Source organism: Grus americana, chromosome 1 (assembly GCF_028858705.1).
Source record: "Grus americana isolate bGruAme1 chromosome 1, bGruAme1.mat, whole genome shotgun sequence".
NCBI classification, from domain to species: domain Eukaryota; kingdom Metazoa; phylum Chordata; class Aves; order Gruiformes; family Gruidae; genus Grus; species Grus americana.
The window spans coordinates 25,926,795-25,943,645 of record NC_072852.1 but is presented as its reverse complement, the minus strand read 5'-3'; the positions used below and the strand labels follow the sequence as shown (position 1 = coordinate 25,943,645).

The 16,851-nt window shown below is 42.3% G+C and overlaps 1 protein-coding gene across 3 annotated transcripts in view; it reads right to left on the bottom strand.

The window, feature by feature from the left end:
• The window catches only part of FAM3C (FAM3 metabolism regulating signaling molecule C), a 30,640-nt gene extending 14,573 nt beyond the window's left edge, over positions 1 to 16,067 (bottom strand). The window contains exons 1-3 of one of the 3 annotated variants that reach the window (XM_054847599.1): positions 15,918 to 16,064; positions 15,047 to 15,198; positions 1,205 to 1,265 (exon numbers count right to left, since the gene is read on the bottom strand). In XM_054847599.1, the coding sequence (XP_054703574.1) occupies positions 1,205 to 1,217 (13 nt within the window). In that variant the 5' untranslated portion in view covers positions 1,218 to 1,265; positions 15,047 to 15,198; positions 15,918 to 16,064. Of the gene's footprint in view, positions 1 to 1,204; positions 1,266 to 15,046; positions 15,199 to 15,596; positions 15,677 to 15,917 lie in introns of those variants that run through there. The other 2 variants (XM_054847590.1, XM_054847607.1) reach the window with 2 other exon arrangements.
• Between the last annotated feature and the right edge of the window lie 784 nt (positions 16,068 to 16,851).

Genomic DNA, 16,851 nt, shown 5'->3' with positions numbered 1-16,851 from the left:
AACAGATGATCTGAACATACGTTAAGTGGTGAAGAAAAGGTTTTCAAACCAACACTGCTTAAAAAGACAAGATGGTACCAGATTTTGGAATGTGTCATCTAGCGAGTCGCACTTGGAGACCATGTTGTTTCAGTAGACAGTAGGTGAGATGAATAAGAACTCAAGTCTGAGCATTAATCATCCCCCTCCACTCTGTCACGAGCCTTTCAACTGAACTGAGCGCTTCCTCTATGGGAGACGTAAGAATTCTCCTAGAAAACTCTTTTAGCACTTGAATCAAAACCAGCCTGTTTGCTACAGGTTAAACATTCTACACGAACTGCCTTATCTTCTTTGTCTGTGGGTTTTAGCAACAGAAGCAGTTAGATAGAAGAAAAAAAGAGATTTAGGAAAGTCATTTTACAGGTGATTTAGCCATCTTCTAAAAATTGCAGCATTTTCCAGTTCTTTATCAGATTTACTTTGGCAGGTTGCTCCCGGAAAACAAAAATCAGGACTAATTTCTTGCATTAAGAAGGTTAACGTGCAGCTCTCAGAAAAGAAGGTGTCATTCTCTCCTAGAAGAGCCAATAGTTGCTCCTTTTGCAACATAACACTATGACTATGATAAAAGTGCAATGCATCAGAAACTCAAAACTGTTCAATTGCCACACAGGCTATTCTACTGCAAGGAAATGTCAAAAACAATATTTTCTTATAGTGTTATATTGGCAAAGAACTTATTTTTACAAGCACTATATCTTCTGTCAAGTAAAATCAATTTCTCAAACCCTACAGTTACTGACCTCTATGAAAAGGCTTTCACAGCTTTTACACTCCCAGTAACCATTCAGGAAGTTTCAGACGCTATATGGTAACGGTGCATAGCGCTTTTGGTTGGGGTGTGAGGCAGGGAGCAAATCACTTAAGACATCAATTGGCCATTTCCTTGATCCTTCATCATCTTACAGAATTAGCAGCTGAAGTATGTGAAGTCACAGCACCTTAACCAGTCACTGCAGATCAGCTGAAGCATTTTAACCAGCTGCTTGCTCTTAGACCATCCCAAATTCCAATATTAGTTTCATTAAACATTAAATGGAACAGCAATGCCTGTTATGCCAATTAAGTTTATTTTAATACCTTATTGTCACAACTTGTTAATGCTGTCTGTAGAACTTGCTGCACAAGTGACAAAAAGTCTGATTTTACTGAGCACACTTACCTGCTATTCTCATGTTTAGTGTTCAGCCAGCTAATGACACTATTGCATTAAAAATAGCCACCTATGGAAAAAAGAAAAGCACATCATTGTAATTACAGCCAAATAAGCACTGTTGTGATGAGTTAACAGTAAAAAAAAAACACCCCATAGACTTTCTAGCTAACAGCATTAACGATGATTGTCCTGAATACCTAACTCTTAATGTTCACAGTGAAGGGAAGAAGATTCAAGATGGGTTTCTGATGTACTTTCATTTTTTACTCCATGAAACAAGTGTTCTGAAAAAATATTAATTTAATTTCATCCAATACACTACAGTTCTGTTCAACTTTCAGCCCATGACATAAGTATTTATCAGCGCTGTATCTAAATGGTCTTTAATTTCCTAAAGCTACGTGGTAAAAGTCAACAACGCCATCTGCACTGCTTCAAAGTCCCAGCAACTTTTGGATGCAAGTTGTTCTTTGGCAACATAACATCTCAAACTTGGAGAGACAAGATTTAAGCATTTTGGCCTTTAGGATACTGCATAAACTGGATTCAATGGAACTGAAAGAATGTTATTCTAATACTATGCCTTACAGAAATGTAATAACACGTTTGCCACTCATAGAAGCAGCAGCACCCAGAAGATTCACATCATGGTCAATGGTGACAGAAGCACCAACCGTAGAACTGACTATCTCAGAATAAACTGAAAACTATTGCCTATGACCAAACACCATGCAAGCACCCAAAGGTTTCTTCTTAAGAAGAGCCTGTGACCACATAAGTCAAAACAGGCCACAACCCACACAGACTCTGCTCAAGGGCTACCATCTCCTCCACAAGCAACCCCTTGTCCCTGGACCATGCCAAGCCTCTTGCCCTTTGCCTGGTCACACTCAGGCGCAGTGGGTGCAAAATGCACTGAGCCTGGACATCTCCTGCCTCGAGTTTCCCCCTACTCCTGAATCAAGAAGCATAGAGCAAAGATGACCACGTACAGCCACTTGGCATCCCCAGCACTGATATGGTATCTATGCAGATCAAGTTTGGCAAGCATTGTAATCTTTGCTAATACAATACTATATATCCATTAGAAACACAGTAATTTGTTTTACAATGTGTAAATAGATTAAGCATGTAAAATTTTTTTTAAATGAATGGAAATTAGAATTTGCTTGAAAACAGCATGCTACCTGAACTGTTCTATCTCATTTCTTCTATTCTTATTATCGTAAGTAGGAAATAGCCCTCAGTTACTTTCAAAAAATACATGAGACATTCAGACACATTACAATCTGTACAATGAGTACTTCCCTTCTGGATTAAAAGAAAAAAAATTCTGGATTTGCATTTTGCTGCATAACTAGTTACATTTAATATGGCAAAAAAACCCTACTGGCATCCAGGGATCTTGTGAGATCATCTACACTAAGGCCAAATTTGAAAACATGTAACAAACTATCATTCTAATCCAAGTAGCTGTCCCACACCACAAAAGCTATAGCATCGCTAACACTCTGCCATCCTATGTCATGATTTCAAATAACCATCAAATTTCTTTAGAAATTATTTGAAAAGCTATTGTTATTAGAAATCAGAAAATGCAAATCATTTGGAGAGGATCACCAAAACCCCCACGTAGTTCTCATGGTCTATGCTACAGAGGAAAAAACATTACACAAACAAGCTTTTGCCTTCACTTAACTCAGTATCTGTAAGTTCAGTGATTTGTATCCAGATCCTCTTTGCCAGAGACACAGACAGTCATTGTGCTCTATTGCTTAAAGTTTCCAAGAAAATGGTCATCACAGAAATAAACAGGAAAAACCAAATACAAGTACAGAAATATTTCTTTCTACTGCATAAGAATTGGAAAATAAGTATCAACAAAGTTTGAAAAGCAGACAATTGTTTTTGAATGCTAAGACTGTCCTACAAGGGAAATCTCATTGCATATTACAGACATAATATATCCATTATATTCAGAGCCATACATATTATATCCATATATAATATATTCTTTCAGTGAAAGACTAGTATTTATCTGTCTTATAAAAAGACAAAACGAATCTGCAAGGGCAGATGAACGCGTTTTGTTTCAAAGTCTGTGAACAGAGTTATTGCAAGCTCCTTTGTCTCCCCTCCCCACCCCTGGAAATTTATCAACATTAAAATAAACACTGCCTGTAGTATGAACAACCACAAGCTTGTTTTAAGTCAGCACTGAAAAAAAAAAATTCCTCTTTTTGTTTGACTATAAACAGAATCACATAACAAATTCAAAGCTTGAGAGCAAGAATATGAACAAAACGAAAAAGCAGAAACTAAATGAAACAATCACATCATCCAACCTTGACTGCAGAATGCCTTTATCTGAATGCCTGCATCCACCCATCTTGGTGATGATTATTTGTTGCAATCAATAAATATTCATCAGATGCTTTTTTAAAAAAAAATTTAAACATTTTTTGATTTAGAAAACAGTAAAAATTAATGTTATGCCTCAACTTGAAAAGAATTTTAGAAGCTATGCAGAGATTATTTTCCTAAATTACAGCATACCAAAAAATTGTGGGGTTTCATCTAAAGAATAAATACAGGAATGCTATAGTACAGATTAACATTGCACAGCATTTTCCAGCTGCAAAAGACCTCAACTTATGAATGCCAAGTCCTTTTCCTATACAGTAATTTTTATTTTTTATTTTTTTAATTAAAGACAGGAGTAAAATAGGACAGCCCATGAGCCCTTATGAATCAAGAATAGACCATTACTCCACATGTTTAGTATTAGACCTCATAATTGGAATTACAGAAGCGCTATAAAAATGTATCTGGAATTTCTAATAGTGCTTAGTTTACGATGTTTTAAAAACAAAGAACACAGGACTACAACTGAGCTTGCTCAGACTTAAATGCACAAAACCAGTATCAACAACATTCCTTCAATTGCTTTAGGAATGGACTAAAAACCCAAACACCGTTTCTCTCCTCTTTGACATAAGATTCCATCAAGTAGAGGCAGCAGAATTACAACTAAAGTATCTTCTTGGCTTATGAATGTCCAGTAATATTAATAACCATTTTTTTAGAATCATAGAATAGTTGGACCTTTAAGATCATCAAGTCCAACCATTAACGTAGCAGTGTCAAGTCCACCACTAAACCACATCCCTAAGCGCCACATCCACACATCTTTTAAGTACCTCCAGGGATGGTGACTCCACCACTTCCCTGGGCAGCCTGTTCCAGTGCTTGACAACCCTTTCAGTCAAATTTTTCCCAATATCCAATCTAAAACTCCCCTAGCACAACTTGAAACTATTTCCTCTCGTCCTATCACTTGTCACTTGGGAGAAGAGACCAATAGCTACCTGGCCGCAACCTCCTTTCAGGTAGTTGAGGAGAGCAATAAGGTCTCCCCTCAGCCTCCTTTTCTCCAGGCTGAACAACCCCAGTTCCCTCAGCTGCTCCTTGTAAGACTTGTGCTCTAGACCCTTCACCAGCTTTGTTGCCTTTCTATGGACATGCTCCAGCACCTCAGTGTCTTTCTTGTAGGGAGAGGCCCAAAACTGAACACAGTACTCGAGGTGCAGCCTCACCAGTGCCGAGTACAGGGGGACGATCACTTCCCTACTCCTGCTGGCCACACTATTTCTGATACAAGCCAGGATGCTGTTGGCCTTCTTGGCCACCTGGGCACACTGCTGGCTCATATTCAGCCAGTTATTGACCAACACCCCCAGGTCCTTTTCCTCCAGGCAGCTTTCCAGCCACTCTGCCCCAAGCCTGTAGCATTGCCTGGGGTTGTTGTGACCCAAGTGCAGGACCCGGCACTGAGCCTTGTTGAACTTTGTACAGTTGGCCTTGGCCCATCGATCCAGCCCATCCAGATCCCTCTGTAGAGCCTTCCTACCCTCAAGCAGATCAACACTCCGGCCCAACTTGGTGTCGCCTGCAAACTTACTGAGAGTGCACTCCATCCCCTCATCCAGATCATTGCTAAAATATTCAACCTTAACATCATTTATCTCTGTCAGGCAGTACAGTATGGCTCACATTTATCACTTATTAGTCAGAGACTGAGGCAGAAGGTGCAGCAGCCTACAGTATAGCCTATAGGCAGCACTCTGATGAGCAGAACCCCATACAGATGCAACAGCCAAGGAGAGCATGGTGAAACAGGCAACAGAAGCAATCAACATCTACAAGTCACAAAGTAAAATAGTTGGATTTGGGGAAGCATTATATTGTATGATTGTGAAACACAGATATTCTTTTTTTTTTTTTCAGATTGTTTTCTTAGTGCAGAACTTAAGAGGTTTATCAGTCGAGGTCTAAAACTTGGGCAGTGGAAACAAACCAAAAAATCCCTTGCATGCAGCATCAAGTGCCTTGAAACAAGAAGCCATCACATAAGAACCTAAAACCAGTGCCTTCAGATGCCAGCTGTCTACTTGAAGAGAAAGGAAGTTGTTATCATAGCATGGTTTGGGTTGGAAGGGACCTTAAAGATGACCTAGTTCCAAACCCACTGCTATGGGCAGGGACACCCTCCACTAGACCACGTTGCCCAGGATAGGCTATTAGAAGAAGCGTGGCAAATTGCAGGTTTACATCTATCATAGTCAGCAAGCAGTAAAAGCATTTTAAATCAGAACACATAGTTACAATCAGCATAGTCAAATATCTGGCACGTTGTTCACAAGATGAATATCGCTATTTCAGCTATTCTATTAAACTTCTGATATTTCTATCTGTCAAAGGAACCTTGTGCAATTCTTCATGAGGCTGGAGGAGCGCGGTCTCCTTTTCCTATGATCTCACTCAGTGCTAAAGGTGGGGACACGTACTCTCTCAGCAACCACAACTGTCAGAGCTTTCTGAACCCTGCTGCCTGTCATCACCAAGTCACAGTAGCCAGCATTCAGGAGAATAATCAGTGGCAAGACGTTCAGACCAGTGAACTCACCAACAGTAAGCCATATCCACATCCTAAATAAAAAGCATAAAGCTACAAAGAGGTTATGGTCCACAGGCTGGTAAGAGTCAGGTCTTTTGTCACTATGAGGTGGGTATTTTTCTTGGAAGGCTTCGATGATGCGCACCTTCAGCCGAGCTGAGCTCAGCCAGCCAGCCACACTGGTCTAGCGAGATGGCAAAATTCCAGTATGTAAAGCTGTGAAATACTGAACAGTAGAAAACAAAGGAGAAGGGAATACTTTGTTAGTTAAACAAAGGAAGTTGACTCTGAACTGGCAGACCATGATGGACTCGCCAACAAAAGAGAAAACCAGCAGACAAGCAGAAAGCTGGTGCTGCCATATTAGAGAGTTCAGAAATAGCTCCTTCAGCACAGCCCAGCACATGGGTTGGTCAATCCCTCAAGAACAGGAAGGAAAAGGTAGACAGCTCATTGAACCAGAGAAGATAAGAAGTTACGGATTATAAATCCTTTTTGAACGCTGGCATGGAGCTGCACGTCTATACATGCAGAAAAGAGTTATTTATTCTAGATGCAAACTACTAGGGAGTGGATTTGTGGAAAGACAGTTGGGAGCTGAGGTTACTGGTTGCTTTTTCTGCTCCACCCATCCTTGTGCATTGTATTTTGCTCCAAAGCAGGGGCAATTTCCAGATGTTGTGATATCCAGTGCCAAAGCCATTCCAAGCAACCCCCACGACAGCCCAAAATGCTATACATAGGGCAACATAACAAAAGTAGAAGACTTACAACAAAAAGGAAGAGAGAAAAGGGCTTTCCCTCACTTCTTTACCGCTCAGTTTCAGTCTTCAGTGGATTTTTAGTTTGCTGCTCTCCACTTATTAACTTGTGTGGGGATGACAGATTCAAACCCAAATCTGATAAATTTAGTCCATACGTCCACATAGCTACTGCACATATTCCAATGCATACTTGCTTTTAACTGACAATCTAGTTTTAGTATCTGCCGCTCGAAAGTGACCTGTGTCTCTTGAGGAAACCCTGCCAGGTACTTCACACAGTGAGCTTATAATATAACTTCATTTAGGAAAACTATGAATCTGTAATCCTGTCAAGCGAATAATCATCATGTTTTCTTAGATGATTAAATTTTATAATATGCTAAGACTGAGTTCTCCCTGCATTCGTGTACTAGATATGATGGTCATCAAGCAAGTTTTCTTCCTCATATCAAGGTGCAAGAGGAAATTTTATTGAGGCGAGTAAAGTAATTGATAAAACACGCAAACAGTTCTTATTACTACTTCCACACTGATGTAACACTGAACAAAGTCCAGATTTCAATCCCGAGCTGGATGCAATTCAGTTCAGCCAATTCTTTATCAGCCTTGCTCAACATTCGTGCCCAGAGACAGTGCCATGGGACACACACGACATCGGGCACATGTCGCTCAGGCACAGCCTTTGCCCTACGTGCTGCATGTGACAACTTTGGCCACTTGCAATGTACTTCTGTTTATAAGGGTTTTTCAAATACAATTGTGATAAATGTTTTTATGGACAATAAAAGAATCGGGTTTGCCTTGCAAGGAACTGTGAAAGCAAAGAGAGAAGTAAGGAACAGATACCTTTGTCTCTTACCTCCAAGGTGTAATTTTAAAATTGTTTTAAAAGATCCTAAGATGGACTGTTCTCAATACCCACTAGCTGCTGCTTATCTCTTCGTAGCTGTAATGTTGAAAAAAACCACAACTTTGCAGTTACAAAGATAAACAAGAAATACAAAAGAAGGCTGTAAATCATCATAAAACTCTGGGAAAATACAAGAGACAAGTTTTCTTAACCTAGATACTCTACAAGGTGTGAGTTAGCATCCTCTTCAATATTAACGTGTCCCGCATATTTCTACACTATTATATGCAAATCTGTACCGAGATACATAATACTAAATTTGTATCAGCCTGAGATGCTTTGAATTAAATTCAGAGGGAAATTTTTCCTCCAAACAAGATTTAAAAGTTTGTATAGTTTAAAAAATGGTCAAATAAGGTTATATCTGTTTTTATCTGTATTTACTATCTGTTAATATGAATAGTATACAAGCACACTGTACCAGAATTAGATAAGCATTCAAAATTACTTAGTACCAAAAAAAGAAAAAAAAAAAAAGGTCTTGAGCTTTTATTTTTATTTCTGAGTGATGAGTAGATTAAGACGGTATTTATTTTTTGCAGCACAAACTGTCTTCCTCAATGATTAGCAGACGCATTTTTTTTCCTGTCAGAGAACAGCTAAAAAAAAAAAGCCATTTTACCTTTTCATACCTGGTAAAATGGAATCAGTGAAACAACATTTTGCTTAATCCAGCCTCTGTTAATAGATATTTCAGTCTGTTGTTTTCAAGCAGTTCAGAGCAGTGGTGGTTTTATTACACAGTGAATCAGATATGTCAGGGACAGCTTTAGCTATTCTTATGTGAGCTCTGGTTTTAAACCAGTGGTTGTGCCAACCTGAATTACACGCCACAGACCAAACAGCTGAGACAGTCAAAATCATTCCAATTCTAAATTGGCATAGGAATCTAGGCTTCTAATATAACCATTTTATTCAAATACAAGATGCATTTCCTTACCCAGATGATTGCTTACCCTTCTGCTAGACTAAGCATAGTTTTTCCACTATGTTTACAAAATTCATTTAATTTGAAACTGATGAATGGCAGACATAGAAAAGAATTACGTCTTTAAAAGAGTAACTACTGTAGTTCAGCTTTACTGTATAATCATGCACCATTTGTATCTTCTGATAACACAGGCTGTAACCCAAGCAGTTGTTCCCTACAGGCATTCCTACATCCATATGAATTCCCTGTGGTTATGGCAGAACTCCGCCCAGGCAAAAGGTCTGTCCACACAGAACAACTTAAAGACTTGTGGATAGTACTTTTTCCTCATTTGAGACAAATACTACCATGAAGTATAATTATTAACTTCTTATAAAAATGATACCACCTAAATCATATTCTTCCATATACGTGCAAGATTCAGCTTGGTACTCTGACAACACTGAGTTAGACCTGAGCGTTTGCTTGTTAAAACAAGATTTTATGCTACTGCTGCTACTACTGCAATCAAAACCCAAACTTATTCAAAAATTTAAAATTGGTAATTCTGCTACTGTTGCATGTCCTACATTGCATATACTGCTAAATGGTTTCATTTCTAAGAAAGGAAATATACATCAGAAGCAGCATTACTCTGCCAGAGTGTTTTGATACCTCACATGCAAAACTAATGTTTCCCAAACGACAGTTAAATTACTGACCATGCAGGCTTTTGCTAGTACTTTCGCCTTAGGCAACACACAAACTAGTGTCTCAAACAGAAAAATTTTCCTGAATCCTGGAAAGCCCAAGATAAAAGTACAAATGAAACTCAATCCACATTCCTTTTGCAATTAAAAAAAAACCACCCCACAAAAACCAACCAACCCCACAAACCAAAAACCAACAAACCAACAAAGCCCCAAACCTTGTAAGCACCCAATCCATACTTTGAAGACTCTTACACAAAATTTACTGGTCCATATATTTAAAAATGGGATTTAATTTATGGTCCCTAAAATCCATATTTTCATGTGATAAACTGTACATTGCTGCTGATATAACTATTAAAGAGAATCTTAGCCCTGTATTTCATAGGGTTGGATAAAATCACACAGAGAAATTCAGATAGATAAAGTTCTCAAGGACAAATTACCGAACCTCATTCACCCACTTGCTTTCCAACTTCATCACAGAGAAGTACATATTTCTCACAACAGAGATTTAAGAGAGTGAGGTTTAACATTTTCTTCTCTGACAAACTGATGCACTGCTGTGACTACCACCTGTTCAAAAGTTCAAAACCACTGATTTTTTTTCTGTTTGTTTTTTTTTCTAAGAAACAAATTACCACCTCAATTTCATAGAACGACAGTCTGTTCAGTCTTTCCACAACAGGGAAGAGTAAATAAAGCTTTGCAATGCATTTATCTGCAAGATCACCAGGTCTCACTTGAAACAAGGTGTTGCCAGAAGCCAGTAGAAGTTTCAAACATACAACAGGTTTCACATTGTTGTACATCACTACCATGCATCTTATCCTGCCCCATACAGCAATTTGCAATAGATCTACCATACAAAAACGTTATTAGTCTGAAGAACAATTAACATACATATAATTAGTATGACTTGATATAACCACACACCACCACCACAGAAATTCATTTGAGGTTATGGTTACAGCATGTCACTTCACACTGGAGCCCATTTTAAATAAAGTTATCAAGCAAGCAGAACAGTAAAGGAGCATTACAAATACTTCCTCTATAGGTCCAAGTTTACTACAGGAAGACTGAGTCGCTCCTCTCCGCTATTCTCCCCAAGCACAACCAGACTCTAGAAAGTAGCTTTAAGATGTCAGAATGAGATCATCAACTTAAGAGTGAGATTCCTTTACCGCACAGACCACCACATCAACCTCATCACAAAGCTGCACACCAAGACCACAGACACAGCAAGGCATGGAGCTCCTATATATTTTGTAAGGCAGAGAAAATCAAGGGTACCGATTGTAGCAAGGGACATCACACATGACTGCCAGAAAAAAAAATTACTATGATATTACCAACCATTTAAGCGTCTTTAGCAAAAGCTCAGCGTGATCTGAGGCTCCATGTTGAAGAGACGCTTTAACCTTTGCTCGGTAGCAAGGTGATCTCACCAGGAAGCCGGGATGTGCCTCCAGGAAAAGTACTTCCAGGTGATAACCACTGCTCAGAGCAGTGTTGGTATCTCTCCCTCCTCTTGCTCTAAGGGACACAGAATCCCCTGCTCCACCAACTGAGTGCCTTCTCATCCACTCATCTCCCATATGAGGCAGCACTTGGCTTTGGCCTTTTGCAGGCTAGAAAGAGCGTGCCGCTGGCTGAGGGAAGCACCCTGCAGAGAAAGCATCGAGCATCGGCTCGGGGGGAGAAGGGGCGGCAGCAGCACAGCAGGCCCTGGATGCAGAGTGGCAACGCTATGCGTACAGGACGCTGCAGAGTGGGATCATATTGCAGATATGACACTGCTGTCAGTGACTAATAACCTCCACGCTGCATGACGCACTCAGAATCACAGTGCTCCTGTGGTACAGGCAAGTCTTTGCTACTGGTCCATATTAGCACCGGACAGGCCATGATTTGTGAGTGATGAGGTGGAAGACACTCAAAAATGGAGAGGAAGTCAGCCAGTTGCATGATCCCTTACAGCTCTGGAGTGACTCACCTCTTCCTACTGAAGACACAGAGAGACAGCAACAAAAATGGCAGTCTCTAGACTGGCTTCTGAGCATGAAGGGATTAGAACAAAGATCCATAACCTACCTCCTGGCTGGGAACAATCTTGCAGTAACCAGTACCAAACACATAAGCCATATCCAAGAATAATTAATTTCACATAAAAAAAATTATAGGGTCAATGTATTCTTTTTATATGTGTGTGTGTGTATATATATATACACACACACACACTCACTTTGTATAATTTAATATTTATTTAACAATTGGTACACACCCTACTAACTAAAATCCAACACAGCCATCTTCTTTGAGATTTTAAAATCTAAGGATCATCATAGGTGGGAAAAATTAAAGTGTGGGATAGCAAGTTACCGCGTGTCATCACCTATGGAGAAATTTGCCACATTAAGCATACGTAAACTAATTTAAGGACCAGCATCCCTCAGTGACAGAAGGGCGCTTACCACAATGAGCTTACAACTGAGAGAGACACTATACACAGCCGATATGAAGACACTGATACAACTCCTGATGCCATGCCTCTTTGGATCATGCTGTTTTAAGAGATATCCACTAATTATTACAGAAATTCCTGTAATAAACTTCTGCCTGAATCAACTCAAATGCAGTTCTAAAGCCATCCAGGTGTCACTGACCTTCAGCTGACCAGCAAGCAAACAGCCAGCCATGGCAGTTCCCTCAACCGCCTCACCCGGTACTTGCAAGATCCAAAAGCAGAAATAAGTGTCTGGGAGCAGGTCAGCAGCTTTCTAGCAGCACTAGTACTAGCTTATACCAGCTTAAATGTTTGTGAAATGGTGACTCAACTAACCGGTGATACCAAAACTGATCAAGGAAAAAAGTCTTTACTACTAGAAGATGGTTACTTTCTCCTTAGATAAAAGAAAACTGGAGAGAGGATGGGACAATGGAAGCCAGCCAGTCACAAGAAGAAAGCAAGTCTTATGAATAGAGAGGACACTGTTAAATGTCATCTATTTTGATGTTAATTAAGATTTTAACTGGACTTTCATAAGAACTACCATGCTTTTGTACATATAAACACATTGTGCAACTTTCTGCCATTAAAACTGACTCAACAGCAGCACACATCGAATGCAGGGCAGAGTCTACTCCAGCAGCTCCCTCTGTCCTGACAGTCTTCCAAATCTTCCGCCCTCTCCCATAAGTCTCTTCCATATCCTCCTCTTGGCACTGAGCTCCAACAAGAGCTGGGAAAAGCTAAGTTGCAGCTCTGTCTGCAAATGAAGACATAAACTATTTTTGTATCATAGAAATATGGTACTGTACATGGGGAGCAAAAATAGTTGAACAATTCCAGAAGAGTAACTATCGATAACTCCCTGTGAAAACTTAAGTGTGACTGGATTTCAGGAAGCCTGGTGAAAATTAATATTAAATATTGTCATCAATGACTTGGACTACTGAATAGGGACAAGGTTTTCAAATTTGTGGGTAACATCAAGATGCAGGCAGATGCAAACAAATTAAAGGGCAGAAATAGAAAGTTATCCAGAATGGGTTTTTTTCATTTAAGAAAAAAAAAATCCTAAAGTCCTCTCGGGACACATATGCTATTAAGAAAAGCATGAGGAGGCTATGCTTGGATTCGTGGTTAGACACAGCATTTTAGACAACAAAGTAGGAAACCAAGAGCACCTATTTATAGATTGCAGATGCTTTAACATCCGAGTTGAAAATTCTGGTGCTAAGAAATGAGGTTTCAAGCAGCAATACCAGTTTAAAGTTATTTCCTCATCACCGCTCTTTGTGTTCTCATGTCACTGGGCCTCAAGCCTGGATAACCCAAGGAAGCATGAAAATTTATGAGATAGGTGAGCTCACCTGCCAGGTTGTTCCAGCCCCACTCACCAGCACTCCAGCCCAGGCCACATGATTTTACTCACTAAGGAAAGCTAACCTAGTAAAAAGGAATTAATATTATTGCTGCCAGATTAGCAGACAACTTTTAGGAGTGTTGGGAGGCAAAGCACAGCAGCATCAGGCTGTTAGATTTGCTCGGCCATCTCATGAAGTCTCACTGTAAGACTCTAAGATTTCTGATGCTATTGTGGATTACATTTTTCCTAAAGTAATCCTGAGAATTTATGGACAATCTTGGTTTCAGATCAATGTGAGATTTCCCAGAGGGATCCTTGTAAACTGTGAAACAATTACAATAATTCCAGTGCTGTTGACAGCAAAACGATTGTCACAGGGTTGTGCAGCTGGTCACTGGCAGAGAAAATACGCAGGTTTACAATAATTATGCCTTAAATTCTAAACTCTATCAGCAGATTTTAGTGAAAAACTGAAAACTGAACATATATATCATTTATATTGGGCCTCATGGAGATAATGATCGCCAATGTAAGTGGCAAGACTTGCAGCCCTTACACTCGCATGTTAACCCTCTGACTTTGCTGGGACCATAGGTTTAAAAACCAGAACCAGAGTTCCATTTAAATATCAGCTTCTCTTTGAACAATATAAATCTTAACAAACAAGTTCTCTGTGTCTGCTGCAGATTCATCTTATGGACACCTAATCTTTAGGCTATGAAATAACCTGTAAGCAAGCTGGTATTTTTTGCATCTTACATAGTACTGATCTGTCTGGTGATCTTACAGAAAAGAAAAAAAAAAAATCTCTTTCCCATATACAATGCTAATATTCTGAACAAAACCAGAAACTAAGCATTTAGTAGTAACAGTTCACTTTTTAAGTATTAGCTTGTTGAAGTTTCATTAAATTCTCAAACTTTTTCTATACTATTACGCTTCTCTTAAAGCACTGAGAAAATCCTCATTAAACATAGAGCATGTATGCCCTGAAGCACTCGGGCTGCACATACAGGGGCTAAGGCAAGTAACTTGTGAGTACCGTGAGGCGACTTACTTGTAACTATTTACTCTGCACTTACTGAGCGAAATGGTCAGGACTGTTGGAAAGAGATGGAAGCAATGGCCTGCAACAAACCAGGTGCCTCCTCCATCCCAAAGTGATTAGATGTTATTACATGACAATACCAAGGTATTAGCTTGTGAAGAGCCTACCTGCAGGCTTAAAGCAAGTTACAGAACTTGTTTTGCCACACAGACAACTATGCAAACCAACAGATGAAAAAGATTTCTTCATACTTAAAAGAATCCCAGGGGGTGGAATATGTGCTAATGAAGACATTCATACCTTGATTAGTTTCAGAGGCTTTAAAAAAAAAAAGACAAAAAAACCTGTTGTGCACAGCCATTAACGAGCCTTTTTTTGTTGTTCCTAAATAATTTTCATATTAGTATTAAATACTTTGTTAAAAGAAGAGGACCAGTCAGCTAGGTTCACCAGCAAAGAACCACCACGGGCTCTAAGCCTGCACGGCGTTACAGGGCACACATAATATTGCAAAGAATACCTGGTATATTTTACTTTACAAAAGTCTGGAGTTATTATGTTATCATTTAACCTCTTTTTAATGTGAAAAAATGGAAAGATCAAGAAATCATGTGAGTTACGCAGTCCCTCAGCAGCTCGGGCAAAAACGTAACTTAAGATATGGTAGCACTTACCTACCAAAAAAAAAAAAAAATTACTGTATTTTTTCCTACTTCAGCAACTCAGAGGCTAGAAACCAAAGGAACGCTGACTGCGTCGCCAAGTGTCTCTCTGCAACCCTGGATGCGCAGCACATTCTCCTCCCTTAGCAGTTCACGGCTGTTCTCTGTAACGGCGGATTTAGTGTTTTAGTTAAGGAAGAGTTGAGACTCACAACCCATCTGCCAACAACGTCCACGATCCGCTACACAGCGGAGAAAGAGAAGAGCACACAAGCACCGAAGAGCAGCACCGCTGCCTTCTCCCCGCGCTAAGTCTTTGTTTCAGCAGCAAGAGGCTGCCTGCACGGCGAACACTTCACTTATTTAACTGGACCGGAGCGCCCAGCTCCGCCGAGAGCCGCCACCACACGGTGCCGCCTCCACCGACGGCCCCGAGCGCTCGCACCGGCCCCGGGCGGAGAGCAGCTGCCGGCCCCGCACCGCCGCCCCTGCCGCCGGGCCGGCCGTGCCGACGGAGAAGAGGAAGGGAACGGGGAGGAGAGGAAACCCCCGCCCCGCTCGCCGCCCAGCTGGTTGCTCCGAGGGACCTCGGGGGACGGGGATGCCGCCCGGCTCTGCCCTGCCCCGCACCCAGGTCCCCGGCCCGCCTCACTCCTCCCGGTGGCAGCTCCCGGGGGAAGGGCCAAACGGTCCGGGGAAGTTGCACCGCTGTGGGAAGCCGTCAGCCGAGGCAAGGGCAGGCGGCCAGCGCCAGCCTGGCGCGGCGCAGCTGCCCCGCGCAGGGGAGAGCGATGCGCGCCCGGGCGGCAGACCCAGCGCTGGGAATCCCCGGCGGGAGGGGAGCCCGGACGCCTGCGCCCCCACGAAGAACACGAGTCCCTACCTGGGCTGTACGGGCACGTCGCGCAGCGTCGCCGCGTCCCCTCAGCGGCCGCCCAGGCTGCCCCGGCCCGCCCGCCGGCGACGGAGCAGGAAGCCGAGCGGAGCCGCCGCCGCTGCAGAGGCAGAGGCAGAGGAAGGGTCGGAGGCAGCGCGCCCGCCCCCTACCGGTGGCGGACCATGGCAGCGACGGCACCGCCCCACAGCCGCGCCCCCGCCCGCTCCGCACCCCCCCGCGTCCCTCGCCTCCTCCCACCGCAACCGGAGGGGTCGGCCTGGGTAGACCCGGCGGGCGTGCGTTCCAGTCGCAGCGCGTCTGACCCGGCTCGGGGCCAGACCCCTTCCCGCTGCCCCCAGGGTCTTTCTAGGCGCCCCTCGAACGCGCTCCGGGCGAGTCGCTTGGGCTGGGCGGGCGGCCACCGGCCCGCAGGGCCGCAGCGCGGGGCAGGCTCCTGCGTTGCTCCGAGCGGCCACCGGCCGGTGGCTGCCGCCCGGGGGGCAGCGGGGCCTCGCCTCCACCTGCCAGGTGCCCCCCGGGCGCCGTGAGGAGGCTGGGTACGTAGCAGTCCTAGCTGGCATGGCGCAGAGGCTTCGCACAGGAAGGTCTGTTCTGGACTACGGCTTCTCGGACCGTTTAATGAAGGCTGATAGTCAAAAAATCCCTCACGGGGGCACATCCACGGCCACGTTCCACACGGGAACGACGAGGGTGCTAGCTGTGCCTGAAAGTCAGCCTGGTGCCCGGGGCCGGGCGGGACTGGGAGACTGTTTGAAATGTTTATGCTTGTTTTATGTTTTAAACACCTTTCCCACACACCCCCAAACACACCAGAAGTTATCTTCTGTTACCAAACAGAAAAGGTAAAAAAAAAAAAAGTTATTCTTTTGGTTTTTAAATAAAAACTTTTTGATCAGTAGGACAGAGCTGACCTGTGTTA